The sequence below is a fragment of the Equus przewalskii genome, chromosome 21 (assembly GCF_037783145.1).
Source record: "Equus przewalskii isolate Varuska chromosome 21, EquPr2, whole genome shotgun sequence".
Classification (NCBI taxonomy): Eukaryota; Metazoa; Chordata; class Mammalia; order Perissodactyla; family Equidae; genus Equus; species Equus przewalskii.
Genome location: NC_091851.1, coordinates 27,733,584 through 27,755,512, shown reverse-complemented (window position 1 = coordinate 27,755,512; position 21,929 = coordinate 27,733,584). Strand labels below are relative to the sequence as shown.

Genomic DNA, 21,929 nt, shown 5'->3' with positions numbered 1-21,929 from the left:
CTCCACACCTGGGACAAGTAGTTCTTTCTGACTCGAACATTTCCTCTCTCACCCCTGCCTCACACAATTCCTTAGTTTCTCAGCCTAACTGCCAGGTTCCCAAGGAGGGTCCACCTTCACCTCTCACCCTACATTCGACTCTATTAATTTTTCATAATACTCTTTACTTTGCCCCACAGCACCTCCCATGATGCATAATTACATATTGACTTGATTAAAATTATTAATATGTAGTGATAATTTGATGACTGTCTTTTCTCTCCTCCCCCACTCTCCCCCACTAGACTGGCAGCGCGTCGAGGTTAGATCAGTGTCTGTCACCCTCCACTCTACCCTCTCGCTTTTAGTACTGCACTTACACACAGAAAGGGCTCTAGAAACGTGCTTAACTAACTAATAAATGAATACACTGCCTCCTTCAATCCCCGTAACAACCCTGCGAAGGAGGCATTTCATCAGACACGAGGAAGCTGAGTCGGGGTGGGCAGGAGGAGGAGTCAGGTCCCGACTCGAGTCAGGTTCTAAGTGCTGAACCCGGATCTTTACGCTCCTGAGCTTTAGCCCCTTGGGGAAAGGGCCAGGGAGGGGGCGGACTTTGAGCCACGAAGTTTTCCCGGAGTACACGGGTCATCCACGCGGACCACACGAGACCAGAGCTTACCTATAAGGACTGAGGTACGCCCCCTGGGCGCTCAGGGAGTAAAGATCACAATCTGCTGCATATGCATGAGGGGACCATGGGCCCTTGATGTGGGACTGCCCAGGCTGCGCCTGATAAAAAAATTCTTCGGACTTGAAGACTTCGGAGCCCCCAGAGTTCTGCACACATACGCATAAAGTCTTCAAAGGGTCATCTGGCACGGATATTGAAGGGACGTTGGAGGAGAGATACTCCAATTTGGGTCATATGATCAGGCTTCTGCCTTAGGCAGCCCAATCCCAGGAGGGGTCCTCGGCCGGCTCGACTAGAAGACGAAGGGGGCGTCACCCCGGCTTCCTGCGGCGTCGGTGGCGAGCTGAGGTGGAGGCAGGCTGCGGCAGCGAGGGCGACAGTGGCGGCGGCGCCATGGCAGGGCTCGCAGGTACCGTGGCAACGGCCTCCTGGGGCGGGATGAGAGGCCCTCAATGCGGCCACGCCGCCATGTTGTCCCTTTGGGGTCACCTTAGGCGTCGCCCGGTCCTTCTCTGGGGTTTTCCTTCCGCGCACCCTGGGCGCCAGCCCTGTCCGGTGTCACGTGATTGCCCTATTTGGCCCCAGCCTGGGCCTAGGGGGTCCCTTCCCGCCCCGAGGGCGGGTCACTGGACTGCTGGGTTCTGGTTCTGGCCTCCAAGGTCAGCGCTCGCCTGTCTGCTCCTGGGATGGGGTAGGCAGAGCCGGGGAGCGCGTGACTGGGGGGCGCGCCCACCCCACTGCGGCCCCGGGGACCCTGGCAGGGGGCCTAGCTTCTGAGAGGCCTGTCACTCTGTTTCCTCCACTTGAGTTGCACTAAATCAGAAGGGGCATGCGGGAGAGGGGAGACAAGGGTGTCCCGCCCCGGGCCCCGCTTTGGTGTCTGGGCTGATAGGTTGACGCTGTGCTCTGGGGCGCGGGTGCTTTTTAGTCTTGCTAACTTTACATCAAGTCTGGATACCCATTGCCTTTCCTCCAGTATACATGGGGAGTGGCCCTCAAGGGCAGCTGAAGGAACGGAATGCCTGGCACACTAATGGCCTGGAAAGAAGTATGGGGGATGGGAGACAGTTGCTTTTCCCTCCCTCCTTCCAAACCTTCTTTAATTTCCTTCCAGGCCTCCGTGTCCCTTTTCAACGCTAAATGTTGGGACAGACTGGGGTCTGTCCTAGGAAAGAAATGGTCTTTCTGTTTATAGGTCTGGATTGTGTTTTATCCCTTTCAGGGAACTGGTGTGTTGGGGACAGCTTCTGTTTGCCCTGCCTGACATGGTTCAACCATCCTCTCAGCCTTCTGGACGGCAACACCAAAGCCAGGACCAAAAAAAAAAAAAAAACGTTCCAAGCTTAAGTGCTAATGCCAGGTGTTAGATCTTGTTTATTTGTTTTAAATCAGAGACTAATTAATGTCAAGCAAATCTGTTAAAAGAATCCGAGCCCTGGTCAGTTTCCAGTGACCAGATCAATTCCATCTCTTAAATTGGTCTTGTTAGAATTGTTGCCAAAACAGTTTAACCTTTTATCTGTAATATGTTGTTTCAAAGAGGAATCTGGAAGTCTGGGTTTGGCTGTCTTTTTTTGTTGTTGATCTCTTATCTTTGCAACATATGCATTCGATTTCAAGCCTGTCACTGTGTGATGTACCAAGGACCATGTGTTGCCTGCCTCTCTGACTTCCTGTTTTACGAATGCTCAGGAATCTGGATCCTGCTGGGATATGGGCCCTGTGGGAGGGAAACGGGGAGGAGCGGGGGGGGGGGGGGGGGGGGGGGGAGGTGAACAGGATCATTCCCAGAAAAGATGGTGACATGTCTCTGGGGCATATAGAGGAAGTCAGAGGTCACCAGGGAAAATGAGACTGTTAGACTAATGTTTTGTGTGTCTGTGTGCAGACGTTTAAATCTCTGGGGGTAAAACTAACTGCAAATTCAGAGTCTCACTTTAGGGTGCCAGCTCCTGAGTAGATACAAGCTTGAAAATAGATATCTAGCAAATGGCTCACAGCAAACCAACTCTCTTCCAAACCACGTGTAATAGGCTGTTGCTGTCCTGCACCTGAAGCTCAAGAAACTTGTCCTTCTGCCCCTTCCTTCAATCACAATCCAAATACTCCACAGATAGAGGTAACAGTGTCACATAGCACCCCACACCTCTGAAAGTCATGGTATCTACACCCCCTGGGGACTTAACTTCAACTGATTAGGCTAGGAAACTAACATCCCTCATGGGGCATTAGTCCCAAGGGTGTCACCTGTTGCTGGAATCCCACAAAGCCATTCCCATCCCCTCACAATCATCAGTTCTATCCTTGGCCTTGTGGGGGCAAAGTTCTGTGGGGGTGGTAAAGACAGTTTAGGGAAAGGGGAGGCCTGTGGACATTTCACCCTGTAGACTAAGGTCTTTGCAATAAAACTCGCCATTTTCAGTTCCTCCCAGAATAAAATGTTTTGATGGTATTGCTTCTGGAAAAAATTTTATAACCAAGATGTGTTTGGACCGGACTTTTAGGCATCACACAGGAATAGAAAGTGAACACATTCCTTCTGTATTCTCTTGTGGGTTGTGTTTGCTGCCAGAACATGGGGACGAAAGGGAGGAGTGGACATTGCACATTCACGCCCACCCAAGCAGGTGCAGGCCACCAGCACAGCCCTTGCCTGGAAGTCCGTCATCACCGTGCCGTGCTCAGAGCCCTGCTGATGGATGGATGGAGGAAACCCCACAGATGGGCTTTGCCAAGATCTTTTGGAAAGACCTTGGGCTGCCAGCAGCCGCCTGCCTTTTAAAGGGGGCACAAGAGGCTAAGAGGGGCCTACTGTGTCCAGAGTAGCCAGACCCTTTCATGCTGCTTTGGCTTGTCTCCCTGAACCCAGCTGCCTTGTAACTGGGTTGAGGTTAGAGCATCTGGGGTGGTGGGACTGTGGGCACACCCTTCGAAGGCTCTGAGGGGGAGGGGCAGCCTTCATTGAGAACACGTCGAAATATGTTCATGGTTCTGTGGGTTTAGTATAGAAAACCACAGATACTCCCAGTCTTGAGGCCTGCCAAGATAGGGGCTTCAGAAGGGAGGTGTGGGCATTGCCTGCTGATGAGTTAGCCTGGGGCAGGAGGAGAGCTGCCTTACCTTCAGGCTGTGATAGGAGCTGGGGGGACCCAACCCAAGGAAGATGGAGTCTTGGATTGCACATCCCCACCCCAGTCCCAGTGAGTCCTGATTGCCATTTTGATGGCAGAATATTTCTAGTATGTTGGGGTTTACTGGATCTTAGCAGCCCTTTTACAGAGGGGAACTGAAAGTGATGGGTAGGAGGTGACCTGGCCAGGTTCCCTGGGCTGTTTGATGCCATAGCCAATACCGGAACTGAGGTCTGCACCCTCCATCCCCATGATTCTCTGCTAAACTGAAGTTATAGGTGCCTCTAGGGGTGCTGGTGGTTGGGCTAAGAAATGTAAGGGGCTTGCTTAGGGGAGGGAAACATCATCAGGCTCAAGGGGCAAGGTGCTTTGTGCTCCGGAACTGTTTGTGACAGCCGTGACTAAGGGATTTGAGGAAGTGGCAGAAAGAGAGATTTATGGCCCTCCAGCTCCCCTTGGTGTTGACCCAGGAACAGGTGTGTAGTGACAGGGACACATAAAGCCAGAGACAAGGCTAAACAGGCGGCAGAGCCATTTGGTGAGGCAGTCAGCTGACTCCACGTAAAAGGAGCCCTGACTCACTGAGGAGTGGGAGAGGGGAGAGAAGTCGGGAGCCGAGCAGCCAGCCCACCCGCCCACCCTGACATGGCAGGGGAGAGCCCAGGGTCAGGGACCTGGTAAGCACCCCTAAGAATATGGAGGCTAATGCTGAGAAGAGAAGAGAATCTGATCCTGGGGAGAGTGAGCTGGACACAGGTTCCTGAGGGTGGGGGAGGAGACCCTGGAGAGTAGCAAGGCCAGGCAGGATGCCTTTGTAGGCCTCATGGTAGAGGTTGTAGGGCCTGGAGGTATGAGCCGGGTCGGGGAGGCACCACACACCTCTTATCCCATACTCATTGTCCAAGGCAGTGCCCACCCTGCCCAGTGCTCATTTCCTGGGGGCTCCTGGATAGAGATAAGACTGTTCTGAAGTCCTGATCAGCCCCTGGGTCCCTAGTATCCCATTTTGAGGGCTACTCCCACCTTTTCCAGTGATTACCTGCCAAGGCTCCTTATCCCAGTACTAGTGAAGGCACCCACTCCCTCCTGGGGGGAAAGTGGTCCCTTCTTCCCAGAGCACAAGTGAAGCTGTGAGCCTTTCTCTTTGAGGAGGGAGAAGTGGTCCTTTATCTCAGGACAGTGTTGAGATGGAAGTGGGTTTGTGAGGGTCCCAGTCTATTCCTATTTTATTGCCTCCCCTCCTCTCGCTAGTGTTGTGCCCACTCCACAACGGGCACGTCAGCCCAGTCTCAGAAGTATGTGTCGAAGCCGCAAGAGAAATCACAAGAGACAACTTTTTGGTGCGCCTCCACTGCCCCGCAGGGTCCTGGGACACTGTGCGAGACAGGGGAGGTACTGGTTTTTTATTTTTTGTAGAGGTGGTCCCTGTCCTCCAGGAGCTTACAATCTAGCTGGGGAGACACAACTAATGCACACTTATACAATCAGTACAATTAGCGATTACCACAACATTGACCACAATTGCGTGAGACCAGGGAAAAGCAAGATCAGTGAGGGGCTGGGGGCTCGGAGAAGGTGTTTTAGTAAAGATGGGGTTTGTTTACTGGTTGTATAGGTCCAAATTGAGTGATCCATTTCTTTTGGGTGGGGCGGGCTTGGGAGGCAGTGAGAGGGAGGGGGAATTGAGGGAGCAAAGGCAGCAAGGCTGGAATGCACGTGCTGTAGGCAAGGGACAGTGAGAGGGCCCACTCTGTTTCTTCACCCGCCTCCTCCCTCACCCTCGCCCTCCAGTCCCGCCACACTGGCACGCAGTTGGCGCCTTGTCTGCTGCACCGAGATTCAGGGCTTCGGCTGGTGGTGCTGGAGTGTCCATTCTGCTGGCTGGTGTGGTTGTCTGGATCTCTGTGGTGTGGGGCCTGCTGGCGTGGCCGTGGTTTCCGGGCTGGGATGTTGCTGTCCCAACTTGGTCCAGATAAGAATGCACTGCCTATGCCCAGATCTCAGGGGTCTGCTCCCCCAAACCCCCCTCCTCCCTCTACCCCGCCTGGCAGTGGGACGGGTGCAGAGGGGTTTGGAAAGGTTCTGGTATTGTCATCATTGTCGGTGCTGCTTCTCCGGGGGCCTACCGGCCCCTCACTGACCTTGGCAAGTGCTCCTATGGCGAGGGAGCACAGGGGACCCCCCGTTCCTGCGCGGCACTGGCTCCCATGCTGGTCGAGATGCACAGGAGCACCTGGTGACACGGCCGCCCAGGGCTGGGGGCTGGGGCCTCAGTTGGGGGCTCGCTGCCGGCGCTCTCCCAGCACCTGCCGCCCGGTCCTCGACACGGTGTATGCCAGCTTCTGCAGGGAGTACCTGAACACCTGCGGTGAGAGACCCAGGACCTGCCCTTAGAGGCGAGCCCCCGCAGCGTGTCTGCAGCGCTGCGGTGCCCGCCCCCGCCCCACCCCCTGCCCCGCCCGCCTGTCCGACCAGGAGAGGCGGGCGCGGGCGCAGCTTGTCCACGAGTCAGGGCAGCTGGAGCTTTTCCAACTGTGCTGAAGGCTGCATGGCTGCAAGCTGATTGGACCCACAACTTAGGTATACCTCACTTCTCGCAATGGGCTGTGTCCCTGGAGGATTTCGAAAAGCGAATCCTACCCAGTAAATGCAGCATTCCAGGAACACCTTGAAGGAAATATGCAATTCCTTTGGCAAAGGATTCCTTTAAGAGAATTCTTCCTGCAAGGGGTGCTTTTAGGGTAAACGATTTTGTGGACACAGCGCTTTCTTCTGTTTTCTTTCTTTTTACACGAAGCGCTTTGCCTCTATTTGATTTTTTTTTAAATAAAGTGAATTGTCCTTTTTTGGAAGTGCTTTTTTCTCTTCCATTTTTCCTGCAAAGAGCCTTTTCCTCTAATTGTTTTCTTCAAAGCGCTTTTATCCGATTCATTTATCTCTTAGCTCCTTTGTCTAATTTTTTTCTGCAATGCGCTTTTTATCTAATGCATTTTTTTCTGCCAAGTGCTTTTGTCTGTTTTATTTTTCCTGCAATGCGCATTTGCTCTAATTCATTTTTTCCCGCGAATTACTTTTTGTCTAATTAGTTGTGGGGTTTCTTTTTTTGCAAAGTGTTTTTTATTTTTTCTCAGAAGTCCCTTTTTCTAACTTATTTTTCGTCGTCCCCCCAAATTTGTGTGTTTTAGGAAAATTTCCCCGCAATGCGCAGTTTTCTAAGGCGGAAAATTTTCGCTGTGCAAGATGTAAAGTCTCTTTTCGCAAAACAGAAGTGCCCCGCCCCCCTCCTAGGATCGAGTCTGAGTGTAGCGGGTTTTTCTTACCGCGTTGGTCGCTAAGAGTCTCGATGATTGTTCGCGGCTGGCGCCTGCCGCGCCCCAACTCTTTGTTCCCGGCCGGGCGCGGGCGCACTGGGAAGGGTCTGCGCGAGGAGGAGGGCGCAGGGGACGGGCAGAGGTGCGCGGTGCCGGCCGCGGCACTCGGGCAGGCAGGGATGCGGCAATCGGGACAGGAAGGGTCCGGGAAGCGGCAACTGCGACGCGGACTTGCCGGCTCAAGGGGCATGCATTGGGACCCCGCTCCCACCCGGAGCCCAGGCACACTTACCTGCAGCAGCACGCGGAAAATGTACCAGCCGATGATGAGCAGTTCAGCGGAGGCCGCCGCCACTGCCGCCATGGTTCCGGGAGTGGTAGGTGGGTGGTTGAGTGCGAGCGCTGCCAGAGGCCGCCGGTGTGCCGAGGTCCGCTGGTCTCTCGGAGTCCGCTCTTGGGCGCACTGCCGCAGCAGCGGTGGCCGCGCCTTAAGTATCCGCCCGCCACCCAAGTGCGCATGTGCGCTTGGGGGGGGGGGGGTCCGTGAGGAGGGGTGGCCGGGGGGTGGGGGCGCTCCTCATTTGCCAGGAGAGGAAAAAATAATCCATCTGCTCTTTCCACACCGACCCCCGCCTCCTGAGTTCCATCTTAGCCCCTTTCCAGAAGATTCCGCCGTGCCGGCTTTTGAATTTCAGTGTAAAATGGAGGGGAACTGCAACTTTGAATAGCGCATAGGGCGAGGGTAGGGGTTGTGCGCCTCGTGGTGCGGAACCCCTCTCTCCAAACCCTGGCCTGCAAATTTGAGCCTAGTGTCCAGTGTCGCGCCGGAACCCACCTTGGGCACGACGGAAAACCTGATTTAGAGAGGGATCCTCTGCCCCGCAGAGCGAATAAAGGTGCCCCTTCCAGGAGCCTTGGCTTCATAAGCCTATGGTCAGCATTCCTTTTCTAATGTTCAGTGTGTTGTAGCTCAGGTCCTCTGCTTCACCCGAGTCTCTGAGCGCGTAACCTTTCCCGGATTCCTCGCATCCCGCCTCTTAACGGTTGCTAGATGAGGATCTCCGCCGGTGGCGATTGTACGGAGCTGAGGCAGGGTACTGAGCGCTAGGCGCAAAAGCGGTAGTAGCCGGTATCTACCCTGTGGGAGGGATGCGGGCGTGCCGGATTGGCGCCTTTGTATGCACGGAAGGGATGGGATGAGCTTTCCCGAGAAGTGGTTGGAATGCGCTCTGGGGTAGTTGCTGGACGGGTCATTTGAACCTCTCTTTTCTGCTCCCCTCACCCCAGGCCCTAGTAGGTCTTCAGCCAGCCAGGTTCTTTGTAGCCCTTGCGCTGGGTAGCTGGAGCTTGGAGCAGGGTTTTGCTACGGCCACAAGAGGGTTGTGGCTGCCGCAGCTCCGTTTCCAGGCGCGGCGGGAACACGGGAACATGGTTTGGGAGCGCAGCCTTGGTGCGCCGATGGCCCGCCGCTCAAGATCATCTCTTTCCAGCAAGCTGCCTGGCACAGGGGCCAACTGGCATTTGCCCCTATGTGGATAGAAAATTAATTTTGGTTAAAAGCTCATAGAGGTCAGGTTCTCTACAGTGCCAGCAGCAGATGGAGAGTGTAAGTGATCCAGGCGAGGTCAGTTTGGACGAAGTACTATGGTGATTTTTTTTCTACGTTGACTTTCGAAGAAGTGGCTGGTTTTGGCAAATGATACCGGACTATTTGAAAAAGGCAAGCTCATCCCAGGCTGCCATGTTAAAACCAACTATTTGGGGTGCTGCCACTGCAGCTTCCCAGAGCTTGCAAGGATCCATTGCCTGCGATCTCCAGCAGGCAGCGCACCACTAACTGCTTTAATTCTCCACTGAGCACCTGCTATGAGAGCTACTAGATAGACAACCCTGTCCTTATTCCGTGGTGGCACAGCACGGAGCCCATGCCTGTCCGGTGGAACCACAGGGCGGTATTGTGAGGTCTGGGCCCCTTGAGGACGGGCCGCAGCCCCAGGAGGCGATACATGATCTCTGCTGGGCAGGGCCCAGACAAAGCCAGTCCACTGTGCCGGACCTGCTGGAAGAGCCCTCTCCAGGTCCCCGGGAAGCCCAGGGGAGATACCCCAGGAGGCTTCCCGAAATGGTGACTTGGAGAGGAGTAGTCTTCCCTGGGTGGGCAGGGAGGAAAGGGCATTCACATTTGCTGTTGTTAACCATGATCCATTTTCCCAAATAAGTATACATTCTGTTCCTGTTTTTTTTTTTTTTGTCTGTCTGTCTGTCTGTTTTTTGTCTGTCTGTTGTGTTGACTTTTCTCTTCAGGATCCCTGCTGCCTTGGTGATCCCGGGCTGACAGCCAGAGAGCACAGCGGCTCAGCTCCTGGAGAGTGAGGGTTGAAGAAAGTGGAGGGCAGCCGCCCGCGCCCGCTGGCTCCCATTAGGTCGGTTCCTGCAGCGGTGCCCGGCGGCCTTGGCGAAGGCCCTGCCCGGCAGAGATCATGTATTGCCTCCAGTGGCTGCTGCCCGTCCTCCTCATCCCCAAGCCCCTCAACCCCGCCCTGTGGTTCAGCCACTCCATGTTCATGGGCTTCTACCTGCTCAGCTTCCTCCTGGAGCGGAAGCCTTGCACAATTTGTGCCTTGGTTTTCCTGGCAGCCCTGTTCCTCATCTGCTACAGCTGCTGGGGAAACTGTTTCCTGTACCACTGCTCTGATTCCCCGCTTCCGGAATCAGCGCACGACCCCGGTGTTGTGGGCACCTAACAGCCTGCCCAGTTAGCTTTCCAAGGAAGCAGAAGACGGGAGGGGAGGCATTGACATAGGTCATAAAGCATTGGAGTTTCAAATCCCGCAGCCCCGCGGGTGCCACATTCCTGACGGCGCCTTTTTGGCCTGTGATGTTTTATCCTTATAATGTGAATAATGGCACTGATCGGTGCTTTTATTGTAGAGTCTTGTAGTCGTGGGTGGTCTTGTGGTTGTGTCTGTTCTGTCCCCATCTCGGTCCCCGGCTGTCAGGATGGCCACCCCCCTCGTCTCATTCCTGCGAGGAGTCTCTGCCCATCCTGGTCAACCGCCTGGGTATGACGTAGGCAGATAAAACGCCAGTCTCATTGTCACCTCTGTGACCCGTCTTTGACAGGGTCTCCTCCCTTCCCAGAATGTTACTGTCTCCCTAGTCCCTCTCCTGGTTTCCCTTTAGTTCTCTTCTACCCCTTTCCTTTTTTGGGGGGCACCTGTCCAGGACAGGGCTCATTTTTGCACTTATCTCAAATTTAAAGAGATTGCTGACGCCCGAGAGCCTCGCTTTTTCATTGTCCTTTCCCTGGTCAGCAGGCTAGACAGAAACATGTCTTGACTGTTTGTTGTCCACAAATCTCCAGTATTTTTGCCACTTCACTTTTAAGAAAGAGGTAACAGATGCGTGTTGCTCTTTCACCTGGGTGTCTGGGCTCATGCTTAGCAGCCGGGCCTCGCTTCCTTTGCCCCTCCTGCTGCCTTCCTCCGCTGTCCCGAGGAGGGGCCTCAGTGTGCCTCCCGCGCGCTCTGCAGGATTGAGGTGTGGTGTGTTCACGTTGACCTAGCAGTCCCCAGCCGAGTGAGTGGGAGAGCACTTTGTGTTTCATAACAGCTATGATCCCCTTGATAGGCGTTTGGATATTTTTGGTGTGCTGTGCGTGTGTGTACGTGTACAAATGTGTGTATTCCTTTTAAAGAAGCTTTATGGAACGTGTTCTGATTTTGAGGTTTAGCAATAGCTAGCTATAGTAGGTACCGCTGCAGTTTTTATTTAGCATGGGGATTACAGAGTGACCAGCACACTGGACTCCGAGGTGGTTCAGACAAGACAGAGGGGAGCAGTGGCCGTCTTCGTCGTGCCAGGAGCTTCTTCAGTCCTGCGCGTATAGACTGTACGTTGTGAAGAATACACAGGAAGACTTTGTGACTGTCGCTTGCTGTTTTCTTTTTCTGCGCTTCAGTAACAAGTGTTGGCAAACGAGACTCTCCTGCCCTGCCCACTGGGGATCAGCATGGTTATCCTTCCAGTCTAAACCATCCATCTTTCTCTTGCCTGAGGTGGGGAGGGAGGTGGGCCGGCAGAGGACAGAACTGGAGGCAGTGAATGGGAACGCAAGGCCACACTTGTGGAACATTTGGACTGCTATTCTGGAGCTTTGATTTCTGGTGTGTTCGTTGCACAGCTGTTTGAAATGTTTAATAAAGCTTTATAAACTTTACTTTGTGGTTTTATGTGGCTGCAGTCCATTTGGGTCGTGGTATTGGGTTTCTGAGTTGGTGGGGGACAGGGGCTGGTACAGAGGGGCTGAGTCCTTGGCGCCAGAGTACCTTAGCCTGAAAATTTGATCTGCTCTCTGGAGAGCAGATGGTGGGGTTGGTGGAGGGGGAGCAGGGGCAGGCCAGGCGGTGAGCAGGAGGGAGTCTGAAAGTCTTCAGAGATGAGACATTCGCCTCTCTCAGCTCCCATGGCTTCTTGCCTGACACTGTTTCCCTCCATAGGAGATTTGAGTAACCGATCCCTTGACAAACAACTTAAGACAGCTGGAACTCTAATCATCAAGGATTTTTACAGTGCTGCTTTTGAAGTAAAAATAAAGTGAAACCCCTTATCGCATTTCAAGTGGAAAAAGAAATAAAGTTGGCTGTCCAAGCTGGGGACTCAAGCGGGTAGCTGGAAGCGTGAGAGGGGTGGAGTTCCATGTCATTGATGCACACGTGCTCCCTTGGCTCTGACATTTGCGGCAAAGCCGGGTAGCTTGCCAGGACCCTGTGCTGGGTGTCCACCTCTACATCTCTCCTAGAGAGCATCCCAGGAGCAGTGTGTCTCCAAGGCACAGGGCTGTTGTGAGGGTTTATTGAGATTGTTTATTGAGTTGGGAAAGGGGTCTGGTAATTTCATACGAGTTTATCTGTTTTACGTAGATTTTTAATTTATTGCTGTAAACCTCCCCATCATCAGTTTACCCCTTTTTCATTCTTAGCGTTGCTTATCGGTGCTTTCTCTTTTTTCGGTCAAAACTTGCCAAAGGTTTGTCCATTTTAAGGGTATTTTCAAAGAGCCAAACTTTTATTGATTTGTATCTGCTGAGTATTTTTCCTGATTCTTTCGTGCTTATATTTCTGAATTCTTCTTTTCCGGGTTTCTGGATGTATTTGGTGGTTCAGCAAAGTCTTGATAAGCTGAGGAGTCATACACGTGGAAAGGATGGTTTGTTCAGCAAACACTGAGCCCCTATACTAGGCTTGCTGGGGATTTCAGGGGCAAGACCCAGGCCTGACTCTCCAGGAGTGCATGATTCTAGCATAGTGGGAAGACTTAAGAAAATAGACAATTGCAGATTCCAAAAACAAAACAAACAAACAAAAAAGGCTTTTGTGGCCTCCCTCTCCTGTGGAGGCACCTGGATGATAAGTGAAGCCAAGATTGTTGCTTATTTTGCTCTCCCTCAGAAAGCAGCTTTGTGTCTTAGGTCAAGGCCCCTGAAGAGTCACAAACAGGCCTCCCGCTGAAAGATCTGTGGCCCTTTCCAGCAGGGAGCCTGCAGCCCACCCCCTCCTAAGGCGACTGCTAGATCAGCATTCTGTCTTCCCAACAGTGCTTTCCACCTTGCCAAGACAGCATGGGCAGCACCCTGCCCTTGTTCCTGAAATGCCTTTCAGGAAAGTGGAAAGTAGATACCTCTTCTGGAAAAAGGCAGGGGCACCAGGCCTTAGAGACCACACTCTGCAGTTCTGCGGTCGCTGTGGCTCCTAGTTCGAAATGGTTGGTTGCTCACATGGTACCTGGTAATCACAAGACCTCATGAGGCCTAGGTCTATGCCTTGCTTTGGGCCTCAGTTTCCTTGTAGGTAAAAGGTGGTCTTTAGAGCGAACACAGTCTTACCAGCCCTGATATACTGGAAATCCTTTCTCCTAGGATCTTAAGGTCCTACTGGATGCACTTTGAGGAAGGCGAGTGAGCTCTGGGAAGGTGGTAGTGCCTTTGCAGGATAGTCTGCATGTGCTTTCTGCATTAGTCAGTGTACCATGTAAGCCCTCATACACCTCTGTCAGTCAGGAAGCCTTCCCAGACTTCTTCCCTCTCCCTGGGGCTGCTTGCCTACAGCACTTCTCAGCCCTCTGTTGAGTGCTGGTGCTAGTGTTTGGCAGACTTCCTCTTCCGTAGTGACTGAACTCCTCCCACCTCCAAGGGGGCCAGCATTATTAGTCTATCAGTGGGTACTTGTCACCATCTCATGTAGAACTAGGCCTTGGGACCAAATGGTGGGCAAGGTGGGCAGTCCCTGCCATCAGGGAGTCATCAGGCTAATGGGAAAGGGGATGACATTGGGCAGGTAATCCCACAGATAGATATTTAACTATGAATTGTGGCAGGTGCTATAAGAGAGAGTCTAAGAGCGGAGCTGATGTAAGCAGGGGAAGATTGATGTTCAGGCGGAGACCTGAGGACAAGTGTAAATGAGCAGTGAAATAATAAATGAGATATTATTTCTCACCATTTAATCAAGCATCTCTGTGCTTACAGATAAAGAGTCTGGGCTGAAAGTAAAATGAAGGACCACCAGTATCTGGCTGCCCTAGAATCAGAACCTAAAAAGGCTTTTTGGGGTAGGAGTCAGTCTATTTAAAGCCAGAGGACTGTATTGGGAGAGACAATTGGGAGATACTGAGGGGGTCTAAGGCTGGCATTCTGGTGGCAGGCTCCTGAGAACTCTTCAGTTTCCAACTGACTGGAACCATCACAAAACAAGGATATGACAGGAATAGGGGGTAACCCAATCATAATAGCATTTAAGGTGGGTTCTTTCAGTAGGGAACAGGATAGCCTGTGAGCAGTGAATGCAGCAGGGCTGTCGAGAAGGCCATTGCCCTGACTAGATCATCGGGAATGGAGAGAAGTGGCTGTAAGGAGCCATGGTGGGTGGGCGGGGGGAAAACAGGAGAAAGGGTAGGCTGAGGAGAAAGGAGGACAGAGAAAGATGATAGAAGGAAAGTTGACCCCCATTGAATAGCTGCGGGAGAGGAGGCCAGAGGAGAATTGTCACCTGTATCGAGTCGGCTGGCACCCAAGGCAGAGTTCACCCCATTACCCCCCATCGTAGGTGGAAGGGTCGCTGCTCTGAAAAGGGGAGAACTAAGAAGTGCTCTCCTCAGCAAGAGACAGAAGGTGATCTTAAGAGCAGCTTGTCCGGCATCAGCCCAGGACCCCTCTCTCCCCAGTGTCTTCCTGAAAGACCTGAGAGGGGCAGGCTGTGGTCTGGCAGGTTTCAAGGGGGAATCTGTATCTTGAGAACAACTTCGATTATAGGGTGGGCTCAAGGGAGAGGAGGGCAGCTGGCTCAGCAGCAGCTGAAGCCTTCAAACAGAAACCCTCCGTCTCCCTCTGGGGATGGGGAAAGGGCCTCAAACAGTGGGTGGAGGTAGACTTGGAGAACAGTTTAGGACCGAGGAACGTTGAGAGGTAAAGCTTCAGGGAGCCTCAGGCCTTATGCCCCCACCTTTGTGACTCTGCCTCCCTCAGCCTCAGTTTCCCCACCTGTAAAATGGAGATCATAACATCCACCATCGCCTGTCTCAAGGCGAAGTCTTCACAAATGTTATTTCTTTTCTTCTGTGGCCCCACATTGCTGACCCCTATTGGGCCCAAGGCTCTTGGGGATGCAATCTGATCATCCAACTCTCCCGCTCGTTCATTCGTGCAAGGAGCATTTGCCCGGCCCTGTGTCAAGCTCTGAGCACCTGATGCAGAATAAGACCATGCCCTCCTTGAGAGCTCAGCTCAGCGGGAGGGAGGACACTGAGGCAGTCCTGTAGGCAGATAGTTACAATGCCATGGTGTCAGGACTGTCGTGGAAGTAAGGAGAGCGATCATTTGGGAGCCTATGTGTCGGCCCCTCAGCTTGACTGCCCTTAATTATTTTTTACAAGCCCCAAAATGACAACATCCTAAAAGGGAGAGTAACACTAAGGCATAGCTCTTTCCTGAGAGGCCAAAATCCTGGCTTTGAGTCCCTGCTTGGCCAGCAGCTTGCCCAGGACCCTCCCTGGATTTTACTCTCTTAGAGAGAAATCCCCGCCTGTGCAGCCTCCTGTCGTGAGGAACCAGTGCAGGGTATGATAAGAATGCTTTGTCAGACATGGGTTGGACAGGACCCTTCTCCAAAGACTGATCCTTTCAGTGGGTCTGGGCTCTCACCTCTTCCCGAGCAGCTTGTGGAGAGGCTGCCCTTGGATCGCACACCTCTTCTGAAGCTAACCCCTCTGCCAAGTCCCTGCCCCACCCTTCTATGGCAGCCCCTCAGCGGGCGGGCAGGGAGCTGAGGCCCTGGACCTGATCCCCACCCCCTTCACACATGACCTTGCCCTCCTCTCTTCCCTCTTCTCTGGGCCTCTGTTTTCCCATCTGTATGCCAAGGAGTATTGGCCAAAAGTTTGTTAAAACAAGCTGTGTTTAATGAAAGGATCTTTTGTATTAAAGAGTAAACTTTAAATCTCTTGGGTGCAGAACTGTCAACAATACTAGATTAGAGTCAAGGCAAAATTGGAAGGGTCTGTGAGGAAGACAAACATAGCCCTTCAGTGGATCCCTCTTGCCTGTGGTCCCAACTCCTTAGCTTGGCCATGGAGGCCCTGCACAGCCCTGGAAGGTGGGGGCTTGGTGTTTGTCCCTTATCAGGCACAGTACTTGGCTGACCAGGCCTGGCATAGAGCCTGCTGGTTGGCCGGCCAGGGGAGTAGATAGATGGATGGCTCAATCAATCAGTCTCTAGACTCCCTAAGGAATTAGGTGGCCTGGTCTTTCCTAGAAGGAAGGGAATTCGGTTTGCCTCCCAAGTCTTCTCTTGGCACTTCTGAAGTGACAATGACAGTATTTTACAGCCTCTAGACCAATATTTTGAACAAAGGTCTGTGAGAAGAACCTCATAAAAGGCTCCACAGCCTGGTGTCCTCCGTATGGCAAAAGGTGGCTATGTCACCTCCCCTCACTGAGCCTCAATTTCTGCATCTGTAAAATGAGGCCATTGGACTAGATAATCCTCAAGTTTCCTTCTAGCTCTAGCATTGCCTTCAGATGTCCTGGTGCCTAGAGTAGTAATTGGACAGGGCCATGGTGACCCCAGTATCTGGGTCAATCCACATCTGGAGCATGGAGGAATCGTGGTGATGGCTGCAGCCCCTGGAAGATGAACTTGGCAGGAACTAGCTGAGTGATTTTTCTGCTGACTGTGAAATGTCCTGGCAGTCTATGCAGGTAGGCTGATGCAGGTGAGGGGTGGGGTTGGGCTCTCCCTCTCTTGTGATTCCTGAGTAATGTTTCCTTGCAGAATCACAAGCCTCCGGCACTGGTGGGTGCCAGCTAGATTCAGCCACTTATATTGGCAAAGTAGGTGAACCCTCTTTCCACGCTGTCCTGGCATGGCTTCCAGAAAGGCTTTCTGCTTCCACCCCTTAAATGCCTCACTGTGTCTCATTGTCATCACACCTGGAATCATACCTTCCCATAGCTTTCCAGTTCCCTGTACAGGTGGCCTGTTCTCGGAGAAGGTTGTGGCCCTGAAGCCTTAGTTAGCCAGGAATAGCTTAGCTCAGAGTCAGAGCCACGAGAAGGCTTGTCCAAAACTGGGGCTCTAGCTATTGAAAGAAAAATAATAATCCATTTTCAGCCTCACCTGAGAGCACACACCCAAATTCAAAACTATTTTAAAAGATCAGAAAGGAGATAAAAGCCCATTAAAAACCAGGGAGAAAAGGAATTGGATGTTTAACAAGTGTCTGAATGGAGGAGCCCCACTAAGCTAAAAAGCAATGACAAAAATGACATAAGGAAGTGGAAGACCAACCAGTTTGACTACATCAAAACTAAGTATTTCCAAAGTCAAATTTAATATCACAAACAGAACCAGAAAGCAGAGATTTGCGGATCCATAACGTATAAAAAGAACACATGCAAGGGGGCTGGCCCCGTGGCCGAGTGGTAAAGTTCGCGCGCTCCGCTGCAGGCGGCCCAGTGTTTCGTTGGTTCGAATCCTGGGCACGGACATGGCACTGCTCATCAAACCACGCTGAGGCAGCGTCCCACATACCACAACTAGAGGAACCCACAACAAAGAATATACAACTATGTACCGGGGGCTTTGGGGAGAAAAAGGAAAAAATAAAATCTTTAAAAAAAATAAAATAAAAAAAAAAAAAGAACACATGCAAAACTTCAGCAGTCAAAAGGCAACAGATAAATATGGAATTCGCTTAAACAGTTTACAGAAGAGGAAATAGAATTGACTAAAAATATTTTTTTGAAAAAGTATTCAATTTCACTAATAACCAAAGCTTAATAAAAAACAATAAAGAAATACAAGTTTTCAGCAACAAATTAGAAAAAAAAGTTGAAGAATACCCAATGCTGATGAGAAAATTGTGGAACAGGCACTGTTATTCAGTGCTGAGGGAAATGTGAATTGGTGTAAACTTTTTGGAAAATACGGTAATATGGTAGTCGAAGAGGAGAGAGATGAAAGTTTCAAGAAAAGGCAAATGGGCTACTTATACAACATTTATTGAGTGTCTACTTTGTGTCAGGCACAGTGCTAGGTGCTAAAATATGAAAATAGGTAAGATGTGTCATCTGCTCTTGGGCATACAGTCAAAGAGGCAAGAAAGACACACAGACAAATACTAAAATGATATGTAGTAAGAAGAAGGTCAGAGATACGCTTGGGTCATGGGCAAAGCATGGAGCAGCTGTGGGGGGTGTCCAAGTTTGAAGCTTTATGGGAGTATCCGGGGAGGTTCCTAGAAGAGGGACCTGGATGAGTAGGAGTTAGTCAGGTAGAGGGCAGAGACAGAAGTGAGAAGTATCGTGAATGAACTCGTAGACAGTTCTGGGTTGCCAAAGCGTGAAGAGGCAGGAGATGGAGAGGGTGCGACCAGATCACACAATGCCACGTCTGTCTAATTGAAGAGTTAGGTCTTTTTCCCCTTGACACCAGGGAACCACTGAAGCATTTTGAGCAGGCAGGTGCCGTGGTAAGATTTCTGTTCTAGGATGATTACTCTGGTTACTTAGAGACATTTGAAGGTTCGAAGGCCAATGAGGAGGTAATGCCTTGGTCAAGGTAGAGAGGGCAAGCCCTGAATCTGGGAGGGGGCCAAGAGGATGGAGAGAAGTGGCCAGATACAGGAGGTAAAATTAGGAGAAGCTGTTGACTGACTGATGGCTGGGGTTAAAGAAAGAGGGTCAAGGATACCTTCTCTGTTTCTCTCAGGTGACTGAGGGAATGGGAGAATACCCAGAGAAAGAGCAGGCTTGTGGGGCTGAAGGAGGATTATTGAGCTCAATTTTGGGCACATTAAGTGAAAGGTGGGCATCCAGATAGAGGTGGCTTGAAAGGAGCTAGGTAAAGGGTTTGGATCCAGCAGCAGATTAGAGCAAAAGATTTGGGTTGTGACTGGTGGCTGTTGTAGCCATGGGCTTCCGTGAGCTGGCCCTGGGAGAATGTGGCAGCTGAGAAGAGAAAGGGGGTCCAGACAGAGAACCTCTCTCCCTTTTAAGGAGTGGACAGAGAGAAAGGGGAGCCCACAAAGGCAAAAAAAGAAATCGGAAAGAGTTGGAAAAAGCACTGGAGTCTGTGTTAGCATGGAAACCCAGGGTATGGACTGTTTCCAGGAGAGAGTAATCAGCAGACAAAAGAGAAAGGCCAGTTAGATAAAGACTGAGAGCTCCCTGGGTGGAGCAATTAGGGGGCCCCTAGATTCTCACAGGAGCAGCTTCCTGGGAGAGATGGGGCAGAAGCCCCCACTAGGTGGGCAGAGGAAAAGGAGAGAAGGAGAAGTCGGCAGCATGGGCACCTGTCCTGGGAGTTTGGAACACTGGGGAGAGGCTGCTGGAGTACCGATCTGAGTCAGGGAGAACTTCTGAGCCGTGTTGAGAGGAAGTAAGGATAGACGTGACAGAAGAGGGGTTGAAAGGGCTGCCACCTAAAGTCCTCCTGGCTGTATAAATCAGAGACAAGATCAAAGGACAAGGGTGGCGAGGAGGAAAAATGTCCATTGGTGACCTTGACTTGAGCTGTTGTCAAGTAGGAAAGTATATATGCCAGTTTGGAGCTCACAGAGGAAGTGTGTGCATCTCCCAAGGCGCATAGATGGAGAACCAGGGATAAGCTTAAAGGAGAAGGTGCAGAGTTCCCAGAGCAGGACCGGACACTGAACCATGACGGACGTTTTAGGGATGGGTTCAGGAAGAGGATCCTGCTGAAGAGACCTAGCAGGAGGGGCTGGAAGAGAAGACCAAAAAAGTGGGGGTCCTAGAAGGCCAGGGAGGGGAGAGGTTCTACAGGTCAGGGTGGCCACTGGTGGGCCAGGTGCACAGAGACCAGGGGGTTGAGGGCATCCCCTGGACCGGCCTTTGGGGACCTTTGCCACAGCAACTGTGGGGAAGGGGCAGAAGCCCACCATGGTGGGGGATGATCTGGAGTCTGGCTGAGAAAGCAGGAGGGGAGGGGGCAGCTGGGGGGACAGCAGGGTCCAGGAAGGAGCTGAGTCTCACTCGCCGACGTTTGGAGGGAGGAGGCTGCGCGAGCCCGAGAGTGGGGAGCAGGGGCAGGTAGTGAGCGGGCCGAGAACGGGGGGATTAAGTGTAGAGGTGCGGGGATTAGTTGTGTTGGTGGAAAAGAACAAAATTAAATCACATGCATTTTTCCGGGTAACCTGATCTCCATGTTCTTCTGGAGGCTTTTTCTCTGCCCTCTGGGTACTGACTACAGCTCTAATTAGCAGTGGTTTCATCCTGCCTCATGTCTGGGGCCATGTCTTCCTAGTTTTTTGTACCTTTTGGCACCTAGCAACAGGCAGCGAGCTAGGTAGAGGCAGAATAATTATTCCCTGCTTGAAATCAAATGTCTGAAATGGAGGTTCAGAATTTTTTTTACCACAAAGATTTTGTGACAGTTCCCAGGGAATCGAGGAACAAGGAAATAAAAGTCAAAGCTGAGGCTGCCTGGATCTCAGGAAATGCACTCTGTGCTCCAGTGTGGGTGCAGCTCTCTATAGTTTACATGATGTGGTCATGACCATTGTCTCATCTGGTCATTGCAACCCCATCGCAACCACTAAAAGCCACCATTAGTCCCATTTCACAGGTTAGGAAACTGAGACCCAGAGAGGTAGGATGGAGGGAGAGAATGATGGGCAATGAAGTGGGTGGGGACTGGGGCACAGTCTTGAATGCTACGTGTCAGGGTCTTCACCACCACTACCTGGGAGTGTCTTCTAGACATTGAATTATTCTGTTTCTTCCATATTTGGACAGAGGGCAAAGTCAAGAGAGAGCCTTGGTCTAATTGGCTGAGCTTGGGCCTCATGCCACCCCCGATAGGACCTGAGAAGCAGGACCAGGAGGAGGGTCCCACCATGGCTACATAAAACAGAGAACAGGAAGTTTCCCTACATGTAACAAGGGGCGTTAGGGAGGAATAAGGATAAGGATGCTAGAAAGCCCAAACGCCAAACACATCCATTATAAGAAATAACCAGCCCAGAGGCTAGGAGATCTGTGGGGAGGCCATAGTTCAGATAAGAGAGGGAGAGACCTGAACTAGCCCAGTGGAGATGGAGAGAAATAGATCAGAAACTTGTAGTAGGTAAAACCCAGAAATAATTGGTGAATGATTAGCTGTTAGGGTGAGAGAGAGGGTAAAGACAAGGGTGGCTCCCATGTGTCTTGAGTGGGGCCCTGGGTAGATGGAGGAGAGGCCCCTGGGATGGGGAACTCAGCATGGGGAGCAAGTTTGAGAGGCAGGACAGCGGACTCAGATATGGCCAAGGCGTCAGAGTCACAGCCAGGTGGAGCCCAGCAGCCACTTGGATTCAGGGTCAGGCTCAGGGAGAGATTCGACTGGAAGTACTGACCCAGGGCCATGGACACTCAGAGAGTAATGGAAACCCTGAGAATGAATGAGATCACAGAGAGAGAATGGGACAGGGTGTAGGGCAGAATCATGAGTTATAGTGACATTTGAGGAGCCAATCAAGGTGTGGGCAGGTGACAAGAGAAAAAGAAGGAAGGGCCTGAGAGATGGGACAAACAACTAGGAGAGTGGGTTGCCATGGCAACCAAGGTAGTGAAGAGTTTCAAGGAGAAAGTAATCAACACTGTCAAATGCAGCAGAGAATTCCAATAAGATAAAGACAGAATTTTTTCTTTGGATTTGATGATTAGTAAGCTTTTGGTGACCTTAATAAGAGCAGTTTGGGGAGTGATGGGGCATGAGCTGGAATAATGTCAAGATGTGAGGGGGAGGCGAATCTGTCACTAAGAGTCCTCTGAGGAGTCTGGAAGGAAGACTTTGAGATGCGAAGGATAGGGGTGGGGAGGCTGAGCATAGGAAAGTCATGAGCAATTTTACAGGCAGACGTCAACTCCAAAATGTGATAAGCATTCATTGCATGTTTTCTAATTTAGCCCATTATGTGCCTGGCAGTGTGCCTAGCACTATGGATACTTGGTGAATGAATTAAAACAAGCAGAATCTCTCTTCTCTTGGAACTTGTTTGATAGTAGCAGAGAAAGACATTAATCAGATAATCACACATAAGTGTACAATTTCCAACTCCGACAGCACTCTGAAGGAAAGGTACTGAGAGCTGGAAGTGTACGACAAGGGGGCCTGCCCTGTGCTGACTCCAAGAGGCTTCCCTGAGGAGGTGACACTTGAACCAAGTTGTAAGGAAGGAGAGGACTTAACTGGACAGAGTGAATTGGGGAAAAGCATTCTGGGCAGAGGGAACAGCCTGTGCAAAAAAAGGTGAGGTGAG

General features: G+C 51.6%; 2 protein-coding genes and 1 non-coding gene across 5 annotated transcripts in view; 2 read left to right on the top strand and 1 right to left on the bottom strand.

Annotated features, from left to right (window-relative positions):
* The first annotated feature begins 945 nt into the window (after positions 1 to 945).
* LOC103540039 (BLCAP apoptosis inducing factor) overlaps positions 946 to 21,929 on the top strand; it is a 28,783-nt gene continuing 7,799 nt past the window's right edge. The window contains exons 1-2 of the transcript XR_011531078.1: positions 946 to 1,082; positions 9,420 to 9,538. This is a non-coding gene — a transcript (BLCAP apoptosis inducing factor). The remainder of the gene's footprint in view (positions 1,083 to 9,419; positions 9,539 to 21,929) is intronic.
* On the bottom strand, positions 5,139 to 8,569 carry NNAT (neuronatin). Of its 3 annotated transcripts, none has more exons than XM_070589181.1 (3): positions 7,408 to 7,630; positions 6,391 to 6,471; positions 5,139 to 6,167 (listed from the first exon to the last, which is right to left on the bottom strand). In XM_070589181.1, the coding sequence occupies exons 1-3, from the start codon at positions 7,477 to 7,479 to the stop codon at positions 6,075 to 6,077; spliced, it is 246 nt and encodes an 81-aa protein (XP_070445282.1). In that variant the 5' UTR covers positions 7,480 to 7,630; the 3' UTR covers positions 5,139 to 6,074. The 3 variants fall into 3 exon arrangements, with proteins under 3 accessions (XP_070445282.1, XP_070445281.1, XP_070445283.1); XM_070589180.1 differs by having other exon boundaries at positions 6,396 to 6,471; positions 7,408 to 7,604; XM_070589182.1 differs by lacking the exon at positions 6,391 to 6,471 and having other exon boundaries at positions 7,408 to 8,569.
* Positions 9,461 to 10,045, top strand: BLCAP (BLCAP apoptosis inducing factor). Its single transcript, XM_070589184.1, has one exon. It carries the CDS (start codon positions 9,596 to 9,598, stop codon positions 9,857 to 9,859), a length of 264 nt encoding a protein of 87 aa, XP_070445285.1. The 5' UTR covers positions 9,461 to 9,595; the 3' UTR covers positions 9,860 to 10,045.